This window comes from Lissotriton vulgaris, chromosome 7 (assembly GCF_964263255.1).
Source record: "Lissotriton vulgaris chromosome 7, aLisVul1.2, whole genome shotgun sequence".
Taxonomy (NCBI): Eukaryota; Metazoa; Chordata; class Amphibia; order Caudata; family Salamandridae; genus Lissotriton; species Lissotriton vulgaris.
The window spans coordinates 398,905,660-398,923,215 of record NC_141695.1 but is presented as its reverse complement, the minus strand read 5'-3'; the positions used below and the strand labels follow the sequence as shown (position 1 = coordinate 398,923,215).

General features: G+C 42.8%; 1 protein-coding gene across 1 annotated transcript in view; it reads left to right on the top strand.

Moving 5' to 3' along the window:
- The window catches only part of GRIN2D (glutamate ionotropic receptor NMDA type subunit 2D), a 1,061,440-nt gene that overhangs the window by 403,717 nt on the left and 640,167 nt on the right, over positions 1 to 17,556 (top strand). Inside the window, exon 5 of the mRNA XM_086930354.1 lies at positions 2,750 to 2,927. Within this exon, the coding sequence (XP_086786480.1) occupies positions 2,750 to 2,927 (178 nt within the window). The remainder of the gene's footprint in view (positions 1 to 2,749; positions 2,928 to 17,556) is intronic.

The window sequence follows — 17,556 nt, the reverse complement described above, 5'->3', positions numbered from 1 at the left end:
GTTGACAGACACTCTTCGCTGTTTTCGGGCACGTGTCCATGTTTCCAACTGTGTCTTTTGCCACACAATAGGCCACATTGCTTTTAGATTTCCATTTCAGAGCTTGGAAGACGAAATATCCTTGTTTTTCATCCTGCAGATCAATGTGATTTGCCGCTGGGCAGCTCTACGCTTCCCTCCCTCCAGCTGCAGAAATATAATTGCGGTGTTATCATGGCCCCAGCGCGTGACCCTGCTGGTTCTTCGCCTGGTATTGGACTCGTGGCGCTCGACTACGCATGCCGTAATCACCGGCCCCCGGATGCGGTTGTATTTATCTTGTCCATGGTGCGCCTCCGCATCACCGTCTGGATAACACAGAGGCAAGATAACGTCGTCAATTTCTCAACAATGAGAAATGTTTCCAAACTCCCTCCCTGGTGTTCACAGTCACAACCATGACAGTTTAACTCCATGCTGTGTCTCGAGGAATACGTGAAAGGCCTGCAGCCGGCCATTGTGTTTTTTTTTTGGTTTTCTCCAGTTGACACAAAGCAAAAGCTGCTACTTTAAACCAAAGGATGTTTCACCATAGAATGCAGGGAAGAAACTGAATTTTTCGAGACCATTCAAAAGAAGCCTCATTTTGCAAATTGTCTTGCAGCGTTTCTATTTCACTACTTGACAATGTTGTCTTTGTATATTTTTTTTTGCGAGTTTCCACCATAATTCTTTTAATGCTGTTTTGTTGTATGCCCCAAGTAGTGTCTTGGTTGCGTGGGACCGATATTTCACAACTCTTGTATTGTTCTCCTGAGTAAAGTGAGTACAAACAGCCTTTGCAGGGATGGCTTTGAACTCGCAGCATTGTGCACGCGCAGACAGCGTCCTCTAAGCAACGACTGTGGGGACTGGGGACTCGAGAGGTTTCTGATTATCACAGGCATCACCGGTATCTATTTACATTCTAATGTATATTGAATACCTGTGGGAATTTTTCAAACTCCTTAATCTTTCGACTACAGAATGCAACAAACGTCCATATTTATATATTTGTATTTGTATATTTTTACTTGGTTTTATTTGAATATTTCTTTTTGTTTCAATGTTCTTAGAAAAGCAAGTACATTCTTGTTTTTATAGCGCACCATCTGTTGCTTTTGGAAAATACAATTTCATGAGAATGCAATTGAACCAAATGATGAAATCTAGTTTAAAAATGACTTGAATGGCTTTCATAAAATTGCCTTTGGTGGTCTAGATGTTTTTTTGTGTTGGGTTTCCTCCCATGAACATTTATGTCCTCTGAGCTTTAGGGAGCACCTTGTTAGATTTGGCGTTACACAGCACCTTTTCATGTTGCTAAAATAATTTTTACTAAAATAAATGTATTACATAGTTACTTATAGGGGCTTTCAGCCACTCCTCTTTATCCATCGGTCTGTTATTGTGTTATTCCTCCTTTCACTTATTCTGTTCCCCGCACCATTGGCCCATAATTCTTGGGCAGGCAATGCACAGAGATTCGTAACCCCAGCAAAGGGTGTTATCCTTTGGTAATGTCCAGCATAGACGGAAATCATGCTTAATGTGGAAACCAACCAACTCAGAGCAGACATTGTCGGCTCAACATATTTTCTACTCTGCTGCCTCTGACATAATTAGGAAACATTTTAGAGGGCTTGTAAAGCTTTATTATTCGGCCTTATAAAAATAGAAAGGCACCTAGGAAAACCAATGCTTTATAGCTAAATCAGTTAGTACATTGGGTGCCTCGTCTACAAGAAAATAAAGCAGAGCGGCACCACAAGCCATTTAGCTGCTGCGTCATTTTCAAAGCACAGGGATGCGTCATATTAATAACTGCTTTCTCTTGCGCACAATTGGCTGCCATGTGCCAGCGCAGGCACCTTTGCGTCATTTTGCAAGGGTGCCTGCACTGAGGGGATGATTGTTTCTGTGCAGGAAGGAACCTTCCTGCACAAATATAATCCTTCCTGCACAAAACAATCCTTAATGGCATTTTCTTTTTCTATGAATGCTACAGAATGCAGCACGCATTGAAAGAGGAAAAAATAAGGAGAATTAAAACAATTTCTCCTCGTTGCGCTATTAGTGTGCCTCCCCTCAGGAGGCATAGCATTCAGACACCGTCCCAGTTTTACAAAATGTTATAAATATGGGAATGTGCCAGGTGCAATGGATGTTGCATGGGAACACCCACAGCAACACCTATGGAACGCCCCTTTCGCACAGAGTAATGAGTGAAAGGGGCCCATATTTACAAGGCCTTGAATATACACGCAGAGTGACTTTATGTGACCTTATAAATATAGGCAGGCACACTGCATGCTGGTGCGTCAAATAAAGAAAAGTGATGCCCGTCGGCACAATGGGCCAGTAAATATGCCCCATAATGTTTAGAAAAGAGTGGTTTACAACTAAGATTCACATAAAACAAGCTAGAGTAAAGGCACTAACATCCATTAAAACATTCAGTTTATCACACTACATGCTTATCAATGTTACTGACCTGATTATGTCCTTTCGACAAATGGATCACGAGGAGGAAGCATTCTCAGAAGAGTCAATAGGGGAGTTAAAGGTTCTTATTAGAGCACAGCACCTCACTGCTTGGCTGAGACTTGAAATGTAGATTACTATTACTGTAGCACTCAGTTAAACTACTGCCACCTTCAGTTCTTGAATGAGAAACCAGAATTTGTTCTTTTCACCTGACGCACTTTTGTTGTAATCTTTTCCCCCTTAGCCTCACCAGCTCCCTCACCGATCCCATCATCTTCGTGAAACAGTGCTGCAAAGGCTTCTGCATCGATATACTCAAGAGACTCGCTAAGACAATCGGCTTCACCTATGATCTGTACCTGGTCACCAATGGGAAGCATGGGAAGAAGATTGAGGGAGTGTGGAATGGCATGATCGGCGAGGTACGTCATAGCCAATGGTAAACCTCAAACAAGGACTTGTAGAAGAGGGCCATAAAGTAACTATGTGACAAGCAATATTAATATTGTTTCATTGTTTGACCCACAATATCGAAGAAGTCACACGCTCAGTGGAGTCTATTCATCTGGCATTTACATTGCTCTACTATGGTCTGCATTGGGATAATGTCACTTAGATGTGATATATTCTGTTTTGAATTCATAGGCAATGTTAGAGACGTGGTTTGTGTAACTCACCTGTACTTGTGTTAATATACCACAATATTTGCTGTATAAAAGATCAACGTTGAATACATTATTTTTAGATGAGGGAAAGTTCCTAGATTTTAACAGCAGGTGCGGATAAGAGGTGTCATCTATTCTGTTCCTTTTTCTGCCTCCTGTAATACCCTACTTAGGGGTCCATTAGGATGGCGGGCGGATTGCCCCCACCAGGCTGGCGGTAGCCACCGCCAGCCTGGCCGGGGCAATCCGCCCGCCATCCTTCCCTGTATTCCCCTCGCCATATTAGAATGGCGGGGGAGACCACGGCGGAGCAAAACACTGCCTGCCACTTTTCCGCCCCGGTCGCCTTGCGGCCGGGGCGGAAAAGGAATAATATGGTGGCGGTGTCTATCAGACACCGCCAGCCACATTACTATGGGCATTTTACAATGCCTAAGGCAGGTGGACTTCACGCTGGGGCCCCCCTGCGGGCCCCCTGCGAGCCCCCAGAGTGAAGCACAGTAGGGGGGTGCACACGGGGGTACCTATGGTACCCCCCTGCATTTACATAATGAAAGCGGCAGGCACCGGGCGGTGCCTGCTGCTTTCATTATGCAAATGCTTCAATGCATTTGTAGCATTGTGGCGGGCGGTGCAGAGAGCACCGCCCGATACAATGCTATAAGTACAGGATGTGCCCGCCAGATTGGCGGGCACATCCTAATGCCACTTAAGGCCCTTAAGGCGGACGGTCCCGTTTACCGCTAGGGTGGCGGGCGGTCAAAGCCCACCAGCCATCCTTATGAGGCCACATGTGTCCCATGACAAGGCGACTAGGAATACAGGATCTGGTGTAAACAATGTTTGTACCCGATTCCTGGTATTTTAAATTGTGCAGTAATACCATATACCTATGATTTTTCCAATACTCATTCACCAGTTCATATCTAGGGGGTTGAACAAGGGGAAAAGAGGCTGAAAGAAGGTAAATGTGTGGACCTCAGGCAGAGTTACTCTGATTCAGCAAGTTATCCCTCATTTTGGCCTCATTAACTCTGAACAGTCCAAGAATTTCGCTCTGGGAAATGCCCCTAAGTTACAATAATGGAGTTTCCAGTGGTGAAATTACTACTGGTAATGCTAGCCAACTTGTAAGGAGGTCCTAATTCTGTAGCTCTTTCTTTTTTCTTACCAATGCTTAATTTGTAAAAGTATGTGTGTTATTCCAAAGACATTTAAGATGCCTGCTCCTGTGAAAGGTTCAAGGGTCCATGGAAGAACAACTCGCTGCTGAGGATGGAAGGCAGACCATATCTGTTTGTTCAGCAGCTGCAACGCCATAGCTCCTGACTGTCTCTCTTATCTCAGCCTGCCCTTTGGTCATTCAGACAGCTGGCCAGGAAAATGTAGCATGGCATCCTGCAGGGACATCGGCAGTCCTTTTATTTCTGTTGGCGGTTTGGAAATAGAAGAGGGGCTGACAGTATACTGAGTACACTGTCTAGTGAAGTATCACTGTACTGGCTATCCTTCTTCTATTTCCTTGCACATTTTTGAAAATGAAAGACTGGCTATGCTGCCTCTTGCTTCTCAGTAAAACATTTGCCTCCTCTGGAGCAAGGGGTCGCAAAGAAAGTGCCAGGAGTAGCAGGAAGCAAGCTAGAGGTTACAGCTGCGATCCCCAACCAATTCCAAGTGACATCGTTGAGAAGTATGTGCCACTGGGGCCCGTCTGTCACAAATTAAGTACTGGTATACACTACTATCCCAGTAAATGTTTTGTAGCACCTTCCCCATCGCTGGAGCATGCAAATTAAGTACACCACATAGGAGCTTTAGTGAAACACTTCTTTATTCCTCAACATACGCTCACACACTGCGCATTACATCATACTTTCCAGACAAACACACCCTTACAACTACTAGCACAATATGTAGTTCCTGTCTAGAGTCCCTCTCAGAACCATGAGGGTCCTTGTGTGTTGAACACCAATATGCTACATCTCCACCTTTGTTTAATAAAGAGTGGAAGACATTATTAGAAATCACATCTCTTCAATTAGTTGGCGAGGTGCTTGCACTTGTCAGCTGGCACGGGTGATCCAAGATGATTGGGGTCCACCTTGAATCGGGCATCAGCGACTTAGGCTCAGGCACTTGAGCCAGACCTGCTGGCAGGGTCATCGCTCACATGGTTTCAGGTCTCGACAAATGGTATGGTAGGTGTTTAAAATGTGATGTGTCCCAACTGATGTGATGTCACCATATGTCCTTTGCTCACCACAACCAGTAGAGGATCAGCTGCAACAAGGGTGTCCATTTTTCGTCATCATTTTTATTTAGCCAGTACTTAGTCTTTTTTATCAAAGACTGTTTTCTGGGCATGGTGACGTTGGTTGGCATAGGTCTTCATTTTCTTTTTCTGAGTCACGTCAGTGTCTCGATCTTCGTCAGTGTTGACGGACCAATCCGAGGTCCATTGCTTCCGTTTTGTTCTGATGACTCTCCCAAACAGGAAGGAGGCTGGAATCTCACCAGTTGTCAAGTGCAAAGTTGATTATAGGCTCTGAGGGCCTAGGTCAAGGCTCGTTACAGGTCGAGTCCTTCCAGGGACGCTCACTGAATGACTCTCTTTTTAAAAAAAAATAACCTTTTCATTAAAACATCAGCAGTGTTAATGAGTAACCTTACCACATTACATTTTTGACAGTACATACAGAGCAGCATATTGTACATTCTTTAAAGATATTGTAATTTTGGACTGCTTTGGGACCCATGAGAGCTGTCCCCGGAACTATCATGTTCTCGCACCCCATCTTGTTGATATATCCTGACTTCCTTTAGATACTCCTATATAACTCCCACTGGTTCCATACCTTCTCCCATTTATTCGGGCAGCCTCGACTATCATATATTATTTTCTCAGCAGCGCAGCACCAGTCCATGTCCATTTTCCACCGCCCACTGTCGGTGGCTGGCTGGCTGGCACCCCGGGCTGGCACCCCGGGCCCCCTCGATATTTCTCTTGGCCACCATTGCAGCCACTAGTAATCAGATGTTTTGAGTTTTAAGCCATGTTTGTTCCCCGGATACACATAGAACATGCCATCCGCACCTCTAGAGGTATTGTGAGACCTGGGAATTCTTACATTACTCGCATCACCCTCTTCCAGAATTGTTGTTTAATCGGACAGTCCCACAATATATGGAAAAAGGTGCCCCTCCGTTTACATTTCCTCTGGCAATCCTCTGTGAGGGTGTGACCCATTCTGAACATGAGTGTGCTGGTGGAATAGGACCTATGTAATATTCGTAGCTCGACCAGCCAAAGCGTGCCCTGATTGCCACCTCCCTAGGGCTTTGCACCGCTTCCACCCAATCAACATCATCAAGTAAGCCTACGTCGGATTCCCATGCATCTCTGAACTTCACAAGAGGGTCAGGCGAGTTGTTAATGATTTTATTGTATGTACAAGACAGCACCTTTTTGGGTATCAGGTCCAGTAGTAGCCTATCATCTAGTTTGCTGTATTCCTGGAGGTGTATCCTCTCTTTGATATGTCTATGTACCACATGCCACAATTGCAAGTATCTATATCACTCTGTTAGTTGGAACTCTTTTTTCAGTGAAGAGAACGGGGACAGGGCCTGTCCCCGCCATACATCTCTCAAACAGATTATATCTATTAGTTTCTACTTAGAACTTGTAGCCTACCAACTTCCTTGAGCATGTCACTATGCCGCAAGGGCGTTTGTTCCGTCAGCCTGTTATCCTACCCGAGAAATCTAATGGCTTTTGTACACACCTTGATCACAGTACTGAAATGGGGTGGCATATGTCTGTTCACTGCACAGATGTATAGTGCCCCCATGTATCCTCTTGCACCCATCGCCCAGTGGTCCACTCGATATGCTGGGTCATTTCTGTCCATGAACACCCAGTCATTGATGACCATTAACTGTGATGCCTAATAATATTTCTGGACGTCAGGCATGGCCAAACCACTGTCATATACGCCTCTCTGTAGCTTTGCTAAGGCGATCCTTGCACCCCCACCATCCCATAATAGCGTCTGTAATTCACTCTCCACTTCCTTAAAGAATTTATCTGGGACTGGACACAGCCTATTCTGCAGGATATGTAGCACTTTGGGGAGGGACATCATTTTAAAAAGAACCGCTCGTCCCATAAGAGAGATTGGCAGGGTCCTCCAGTGGGCTATGTCACTTTTTAACCTGTCTAGTTGTGGTTGTAAGTTCTTTGGGAGAAAGTCGGCATATGTTTTGGTAATTTGTATGCCCAAATATTTAAAGCTGCTCTTGACCTGCAGTTGGGCACCTGCCCCTAGTAGTGGTGGGGGACCATCTGTCAACATACACAACAAGAACTTGTCCCAACTAATCTGGTATCCTGAGTAACCAATGAATAGGTTAAAAATCTGTAAGAGCTGGCTCACCATGAATCTTGGCCTTGTCACTTACAAGAGATCATCGTCTGCATATAGCAAGAGTTTCTCTTCCCATTGGTCCCCCCATAAATACCAGATATCACAGGGTCACCTCTCATCCAGACTGGCAATGGTTCCAACACTAGTGCGAATAACATCAGGGATAAAGGGCATCCCTGTCTGGTACCCTTATGGAGGGCAAAGGAGCAAGATACAGAACCATTTACTCGGACCATGGCCAAGGGGGCTGGGTAAAACAATTTAATCCAGGATTGGAATTGGGGGCCGAACCCAAATCGCGTCAGAACTTCAAATAGATAATGCCATTTATTGCTATCGAATGCCATATGGGTGTCAAGGGATAGCAATGTTGCTTCCTCCTCCGGATTCGTATTCACTAGGTGCATCACACTGAATTACTCTCTTAGGGGTACCCATGATCATTCGATGATATGAGTGGCCAGAGAGGTGTGCTCTTTTGGTGTTTGACATTGAGTCAGACAAGAAATTCTTTGAACCCTTTCCTACTAAAGGGCGTCTGTTTTAAGAGCTGAGGATTTCAGGAATGCTCCATGTCACAAAGACGTCATCTAGGCGTTCTATGACTTTGTCATGGGTTGTTGACAACAGTCTTTCGCCAAAGGAAAATGTGAGTAATCATCGATGACTACCATCAGATGGTGTCCATTTCCTATAGGACCCTAGAAATCAACAGCAGACCTTTTCCAAGCATGGGCAGGAATGTCAGACATTGTCACCACCTGCTGTGTCCTTCATGAGCAAGCTCGATGACTCTCTGCCTTAGGCTTTCAGGTAGGATGATTCGCAAACCTCTTTGTATTACGCCTTCTTGGGTGACTGAAAAATCATCCGGTGCTTTTTTAAACTTTTGAAAGTCAACATCTTTGTCACTGGTTAAGTAATTTCTTCTCCATGATTGCGCGGCAATGATTTCTTTGCTAACAGTCATGTTCTTGTCAGCATTGGTGACAGCAATGATTTGTTCCACCAACAGAGCCTCTGGGCTGATGGATTCCACAATAAAGTTGATATGTATGCTTCAGCTGTCCTGGATGTACAGCTGTGACGATGTAGCTGCACTCGTGAAAAGTAGTCTGCAGGGTTTTAATATTTCCCCGGCTTGTGTATAATTTCATAGTCATACTCTTTAAGTCTTAACCCCCACCTCTCAATTCGGGAGGCATATTGGCCTTCGGTTTCCCAAAATTTTGAGTAGAGCCTGGTGGTCAGTGACAACAGTAAACCGCTTTCCATAGAGGAATACATAAAAATGTTTGCAGGCCCACACCACAGCCAGACTCTCTTCCTCCAGCTGAGAGTAAGCGCCTTCTGTCTCAGACAGGCTATGACTGGCATAGGCCATATTATGTCTCTGAGCATTCAGATGACCATTGTGTTCAGCAAGTATTGTCCCTAGCCCAACCGGGCTTGCATCAACCGTTACCTCGGTATGTAACTTAGAATCAAAAAGGGCCATTTCAGTTGCATTCTCAAACGCATGTTTACTGTCTCTGAAACTACTGTAATATTCTGTAGACCAATGAAAAGGTACATTTTGTGTTGTCGAGTTTCTTAATGAGGCACTCACGGTACTAAAGTTGAGAGGGCAACTTAAGCAATAACTGGCCATGTCTAGGCAGGATCTCAGCATGGTAACATCTTGGGGGGGAGGGGGCAAGTGGATGTCAGTGCTTGCACCTTATCTGAGTTTGTAGTCATTCCCCCATCAGAGAATATATGCTAACAAAACTTGAGTTTGGTCTTGTGAAATTTGCACCTTGCAGTATTCAGAGTGATACCTACATCAGTTCATAACTGGCACACTTGGTTGAGGGCTTTGTTGTGTTCTTTTTGTGTTCTCACAAAAAACAGTTTGTCATCGCTGTAGTTGAAAGCATATGTGACAGGTTGAATTCTTCGGCAAATGATATCATGAAATGTATCAGCAGCCAAAGATACTCTAAAGCTCAGACTCTTGTATCTGAACAAACCAATATGATTAAAAAAGGTAGTAATTTACCTGCAGCTCTTCTCTAGTTCAAATTCATGGTATCCTTTATTCAGGGCAAGACGGAAGAATACTTTGGTTCCGGTCAGTTGCATAGTCATGTTTGCTATGTGCGGACCAGAATGTCTCTCTCTCTCTCTCTCTCTCTCTCTCTCGCTCTCTCTCTCTCTCTCTTTCTCTCTCTCTCTCAATGGCTTTGTTCGCCTGGTGCATGTCAATGTAAATGCATACTGTCCTTTTTGGGCACTATGACTATGGGCGAAACCTATGGTGTGGGGCTTGTGGAGTGGTAAATTATGTTTCAAGAGTGCTTCCAGTTCTTTCTTTACAGTTTCTTGTAGATGAAAAGCAACTCTGCAATGGCGCTAAGCAACAGGGCGAATATCTTTATTGATATCAAGCTTTACTTTCATTTTCTTGAGTTCTCCCAGGCCGTGGAACTAAGGGAATCAGCTTGTGATCTCAGATTGAGACAGAGGTAGTAGTTGAGGTATATGAACTCCTTGTCAGCAGTGGTGGCAAAGCTGATCAAACAGGCACTCGACGATGTCCCTTGTAGAACATGAATGATGGCTTGCACCAATGTCTTTTTGGGTCAGAGTGTTGCTGTGAATGACCCTTGGCTTTACATTGGTTCAGACGCAGCTCAGGTCTAGACCTTCATGTCTGATAGAATGAGGTGAGGCCGGAGTAGGCTTTTAAACTTTTCTATGGGCATGATGCTAATCGACTCACCACTGTTGATGGTGAAAGTTATTGGGTGATCGTTCTCTTTCGATGTGATTCTGGGTCAGTGTTCAAAAGAAGTCTGTTATTTTGATTAGCTTGTTTTCTTTGAATTGTGATCTTCTTTACATGCAGTTGATCCAACATGTTCACGCTGCTTTTTGGTTGATACCATTAGGGCACACTCATTTTCTTCATCGGTACTCGATGTTGATGTCGAAGAGCCTTTGTACAATGAACTTGACAACCACTGCATTGCCTGATCTCTGCTTGTCATAGTCCATGGGGCTTTTTGTTTTTTTTGGCGGGGCAAGATTACTTCTTGTGTCCAGCTTCTCTTTCTGTAGTGACGCACTTTATTTTTCTTTGGCTCGGTATACAGTTATAAAATGATTCTCTTTCCCACAACCTTTACAGGCCTATCTAATAGCTGGATATTCACCTTCGTGGAGAAATGAAAATCCACATCAAAAGCATAGTTTTGATTTCTTTAAATATGTTGACTTACTTGCATCACTTTTCTGCATGTGCTTACTTTTCACAGTCAGGGCAGATTCTTGTGAGCTGTTCCTGCTTCCACGTCTGCAGCTTGTTTATTTATTTATTTTATTTATTTATTTATTTTTTGATATTTGTAAAGCGCATGCAATGGCCCGTGGGCGTCTCGGCGCTGAGTATCTGAATATTTACCCTGAAGGAACTATGGATGATTTATTGATTAAAGAGCCAGGTCTTAAGTTGTTTACGAAAAGACCATAAGGATGGACTGGCTTTAATCATTGGAGGCAGAGTGTTCCACAAGTTAGGGGCTGATACCAGGAATCTTCTGTCGCCCCATGAGACCGTTTTTGTACGGGGTATCACAAGATCACCTGAACAAGATGAACGTAGTGTTCTGAACGGACGATAAGGAATCAGGTTACGGATGAGATGTGCTGGTCCTTGGTTATGCAACGCTTTATACACAATGCACAGAGTCTTGAACTTTATCCTGTTTTTAATGGATAGCCAATGCAGCTCTTTGATGGTTTTAGAGGCAGAGTGATGTTTGGGGATATTTCCCAAAAGCCTCGCAGCAGAGTTTTGTATTATTTGCAATTTGTTCAAGACTCCTTCCTGTGCATTGAGGAACAGAGCATTGCAAAAATCCAAAGTGGACAGCACAAGGGAGGTGACAAGAGTTTTACCAGCTTTATCAGGTAGAAAAGGGAGAATTTTTTTGATAAGCTTCAGTTTGTAAAAGGCTGAAGAGGTAATCTGGTTGGCATGTGGGTGGAACGTGAGGCGGTCATCAAAGATGACTCCCAGATTCCTCACTTTACTGACAGGCTCGGGGGGAGAGCCTAAGGAGGAAGGCCACCAATTGGATGACCACTCAGGTGTTAATGGTCCGAAGATGACTACCTCCGTTTTATCGGAATTTAACTTTAAGCAATTGGCAGCCATCCAACTCCCTATTGGTCTGGTTGTTCTTCTGCTCTCGCAGCCATCAGCATTTTCTCTAAACTGTACGTTTCTCTCAACATACCTCTTCTAAATGAGTCAGAAAGACAGTCATAAATGGTTCTGAGATGCATGGCTTCTTCATCGGAAAAGACACGGAATTTGCAATGTTTAATGAGTGCATCAGGTCTTTCGACAAACTCATCCATTGTTTCACAACCTGTTATCGTGCTTGGCTGAAGATATACCTTTTGTAGTTGATGCTTGACATTGGATTTAACATGGCTTTTAACGCTTCTTTTACCTTTTGGTATGACTTTATTTCAGTCTGTGAGATTTTCTTTAGCACTTTTTTCCCTCCATTGCCTGCAAGGTTCTTTAAGTATTTGATAAACTTCTTTGCATCTTCTTCCTCTAGTGCATCTATGAAGTCATTAAATGTTTTTATCCGCACAGCCCATCTTGCACCAATGTTTTGCTTCTTGCCAGCGACCTCACTGGTGATTTCTTGATAAGTGTTTTGAATGTGCTCCTCTGCAAAGCCTTCAACTCTCTATGCGGTTGTGCGTGGGCTGGATCAGTGAGGCTTTGACTCCACATGTGCCAGTCGCAGACTGCTTTGAATCGATTTCGGGCACATGTGGCACCCATGAGCAGTTTGATGTATCGTTGCAAACTCTCAGGGAGAGCAGTCTCATTTTCTTTTCTCCACGTATCCCGTACTCGTCACCAGATGTAGCATTTTCCATAGCCCTTCGACGTGTAGATTAAGTACATCACACAGGAGCTATAGTGAAACACTTCTTTATTTCTCAGTGTACACTCATGTTATTCCCTTTGCAATTCATCATACTTTTCGGATAACCACACCCTCACGCCCCCAGCACATTACTCATTCTGTCTGGAGTGCCCCCCTCAGAACCACAAGGCTCCTAGTGCATATAATGCAAATATTGTACCAGTTGTAATCTGGAATTCAAGGTATATGATCTTAAATAAAACATCTAATGCAACAAGATCTAAACTATTGTATATACAACAATGACATTAGGTCAGTGTAGAAGCTTTCAAGTTGGAATGGTTAAACCCACTCTCCTTCAATTCTCATTTTCTCTGGGGGTTCGCTATACAATTGCCTTTTACTGTCCCATCCACAGGCGTCCTTGTTGACCTCACCCTTTGGTTCATTAAGGTATCTCGGCTCCTTTCTTCTGTTTATTGTTGCTACTCTTATAGCCCTGTACTGCTGCCAAACTTTACACTAAACATTTCAGCATGAATAGCTCGTCAGTTTTGCAGAAATATATTTGTTTTATCTTTTTTTTTTATATTTTGGAACTTGCATTTGGTTTCATACCTTAAGGTCTTTAGGATTTTTGTCTTTTCTTCTGTCATATGAATCCGCTGCGCTAATCGGAGAACTCCATGAACCAATATAAAAATCCAATAATAGAGTTGTAAATCTGAATGTGATTTCGAACTGTAATTGCATTTGAATCACAAATAGCCGACATTTCTGGCTGAAAGAGGTACAAGGACAACCAGTTGAAACGGCATAGTCTATAACACAGTATTTACATAACAATGGGTTTGAATGATAGGCTTTTATAGGAAAACACATATTAAAAGTGACAGAGATGTGCTGCCTCTCTGGCTAATATCTGCTTGAATAATAGTAAGCAGTCACAATACCTGTAGGCTGTATTGTTCACGCTCACAATTGTTCAACTATCCTTCCTTCCTCCCCCCTCCCTCCCTCCCTCCCTCCCTCCTTCCTTCCTTCCTTCCTTCCTTCCTTCCTTCCTTCCTTCCTTCCTTCCTTCCTTCCTTCCTTCCTTCCTTCCTTCCTTCCTTCCTTCCCTCCTTCCTTCCTTCCTTCCTTCCCTCCTTCCTTCCTTCCTTCCTTCCTTCCTTCCTTCCTTCCTTCCTTCCTTCCTTCCTTCCTTCCTTCCTTCCTTCCTTCCTTCCTTCCTTCCTTCCTTCCTTCCTTCCTTCCTTCCTTCCTTCCTTCCTTTTCCTTCCTTTTTCTTCCTTCCCTCCCTCCCTCCCTTCCATTGTTTCCTTTGTTTCCTTTTTGCCTTCTCTCAATGTGAGTATTTAGCACAGACCAATCTTGAGAGTGCAGAGGAGCACTTTACAAAATAGTAGAGATGATACATGTTGCTAGGTGTGAGCTACAGAGGCTCTGGTTGGCCGCCATTTTTAGGTCTTGCCTGAAGCAGCACATACGCTGCATGCTCTCTCGCTTGCGAGAGATATTGTATACAACAAGGCTCTTGCAGCTGTCTATTGTTTAACATTTGTTTCCTTCACTGTTACTCTTATTTGCTGCCTTCTAAGTGACCTGCGCATGCTGTCTTCACTTCCTCTTCTTGCAGCTGGAGCATAGACCAAGTACTGATTGCTTCAGCTTGATAATAGTCCTTTCGCTAGTCGTGTTATGATTGAACACTACTTTTCTTTTTTCTTCTTTTCTGTCGTCCTTTTTAACCCTCTTGCTATTTGTAGCTTTGTTTTACTATGCCATACACACTTCAAAGAAGCCCTTTTCTCCTCTGAAATTGACATTTAATGTGACAACAGATGTTATCTTCTTTTATCGTGACAGCCGATTTTATCTGCTTTCAAATATGTTTTTACCAAGACCTGAACATAAATGCAATTACTTTCCTTATGTGATAGGATTCTTTGCCAAATGCCATATATATTTTCTTTTTCACACTTGGGGAGATTAACTAATTTGCTCAGAATCACAGGGTGTTGAGCTGAGACCTAACAAGCATTGGCAAAGCCAATAGGTCTCGACTTTGGCAATGATTTATATAGTTATGCAGTATAGCAGTGTGGCTTCTGTGCAGCATAGCTAGAAATATTAATAAAGAAATTACTATGATGAAAAAATTAATATGATGAAAAAAACAACTAAGATGTATCCAGGGTTCATGTAATTTTTTATTTTTTAAAGGCATAGGCCCTAGTTGGGTCATAGATCTTTTTAAATTAGTATGCTTCAGTATAGTATGGCTACAAAACATTACCAAAGCCAATAGCTCTCATAGGTGAGACCTATTGGCTTGTCAGCGCTTGTTTCCAGAAGCAAGTGGGATACAGTTGAGCTGATTGTCAGGTGGCATTTCAAATTACATAGAGTACAAGCTCATGTTTTCAATCACTGTCTCACATTTTAAATAAAATATACATTTCAAAGAGGAAACAGTGAAGGGTCAGTTTTACAGGATGTAAATCGCTGCATCAAAATAAGATGTTATAGTTTGTTGGATAAAGGAGCTGTGTACATATCGGATTCTACGTTTACTTTTTATTATCCTGTTTAACAAATTGAGTTGGCAAATGAGTACAAGCGCCTAAAGAGACTTGTCCCCATAGTGCCAAACAAAAAAAAAACATGTACACACACACATTCTCTTTGTCTCACTCTCTCTCTCACTTTGCAACCTAAGGTTGCCCTAAGAAGACTAATAGCGTTTTCTTATAACTAAGCTAATACTATAATTCAGATTTTAGTGTTTAACTAATGCTGTCCATGTCATTGCGTTAAATACAAAATATGGAACGTGCCTGCTATCAAAGCATTTTAACAAGTACAATTCTAATGTTGCAATAGTTATTTCAATACACAGAAAGGAAACAGCATTATTGTGCTAGGTTCACAATATCGTTGCCTTTTCCTGTCGTGTGCTAAATAAAAAAATCTCCAGGCAGCTTGCTCTTGTGAACATATGATCATTCACTTTGTCACAATTTCCCCAAGAGGGCATTAGTGTGCGAGAAACTAGTGGCTGTTTTTACTATAATTAAACATTTGAATTAAGGTATTTATGTATTTTAGATTACGGAAATACAAGAAGTAATTTCAAGCACATTTAGCAAGTATGGTAGGCATGTAATGAAATAATTCCAATTAAAATATGAAACCATAATGCGGATACTTGACAGAAATTCAATTAAATCTTACACTCTTAATAATTGATTAAATCAAGCCGTTCAAGTTTAGGATTATTGGAACTACTAGCCAAATATACATTACACAAGATCGCGAACAGATGATGTCATAAATTAAGCATTTAAAATGATAATTACTACTTATCTATCTGTTCGCTAGGAGCGCCTCTATTGCAGCGACTTTACTTTTATATCTAGGGTGGTTTGCAGCCAGTGAATTAACCTGCTGAACAATCTTCCAATAATACAGAACGACTTGGTACTCTGCTCCCATCTGAGTTGAGTTCTTTTATACTGGGTGTAATATGGGCGCTGTGTACGTCATACATCCATTAATTACTTTGTCATGTAGGTGCAAAATAATAAATACTGGATAGAACATATGACACGTGGAGCATAGGTGGAGACAGGAGCCCTCACATTTCATCTAATCAAGCTATGTAAACAACGGAACTGCTACAGAAAAAACACTTTTCGAAGGCAAAAGCATCGTACTTCAAATCCCAACTTGAGGGTGACTGTTTGAAATTGCCAATCAACCAACAGGGGCAAACAATGAAACCAGGATTAGGAATAACTCAGTGAAAAACTTTCTCATCCTTTTTCAATGAAAAAATCTTAGAAAATGAAAAATCAATCGTGATCGACAAAGAAAGGTTGCAAGCCACTATAGACTACGATCGCCATTCCGACATGTATCTCCATTCCCAGCCAAGGAGCAAACTACAAATTACCTATCCCATCAACAATACTGAAGGAACTTAGCCACCTCTTCTCCCCCATACTGACGAAAATCATTACTTGATCACTAAAACAAGGCATTGTCTCGCACTGTCTGAAGATTGGGCGAGTGACACCCCTCTTGAAAAAAGTTGGTGCAGATCCTACAACCCTGAACAATTTTTGCCCTGTGTCAAAGTCCCTTAGTTGACAAATTGTTGGAAAAATGGGCACACAACCAATTATATCCACATATTGATCAATTCAACCTACTCAACACATTTCCATCAGGATTCAGACCAGAGCACAGCACAGAATCAGCCATCGTACACATCATGGATGACACCCTTAAGATGCTAGACCACAATGATTCCTGCCTACTCATTCTCCTAGACCTCTCATTGGAGTTTGACACGGTCAATCACAGCAGCCTACCAGAATTGCCAGAAAACAGAATGGGGTTGTAGGGGAATGTGCTCTCCTGGTTCGCTTCCTTCTTGCAGAACTGCTCAAAATGAATCAAGTTAGGCAACTCACTCTCAAATGCCTGACCAGTGAGATGCGGACCACCACCAGGGTTCACCATTTCCCCCACACTTTTTAACCTCTAAATGGAGCCACTAACGGAAATCCTCAAACAATCTAACCTTTCACACCACATGTACCCAGATGATACACAATAATACAGATATCCTCCTTAGAGGATTCCATCTAACTAAGTAACACTCTGGCTATCTCAAAACAACCGCAAGCTGACCTCTCTGAAAACAGAATTCCTACTTTTCTTCCCTCATAACAGCTCCCCACACATCTAAGATAGGCTGAATCTCCTAGACTCCCTCATCTGCAAACCTGCGATTACTAAATCCACTAAATCCTTTGGAATAACACTGGACAAGAATCTGAATGTGCTAGCACATAACAGGGCAACCACGCGCCGTGTCTCATTCCAACTCAAAATACTGAAGAAAATTAAACCATTCCTGCTACCTCCAGATTTCAAGCCCGCAGTATAATCAATGGTGGTTTCCAGACTGGGATATGGCTGTTCGACCCTTTCAGTTCTACCAAAGTCAAG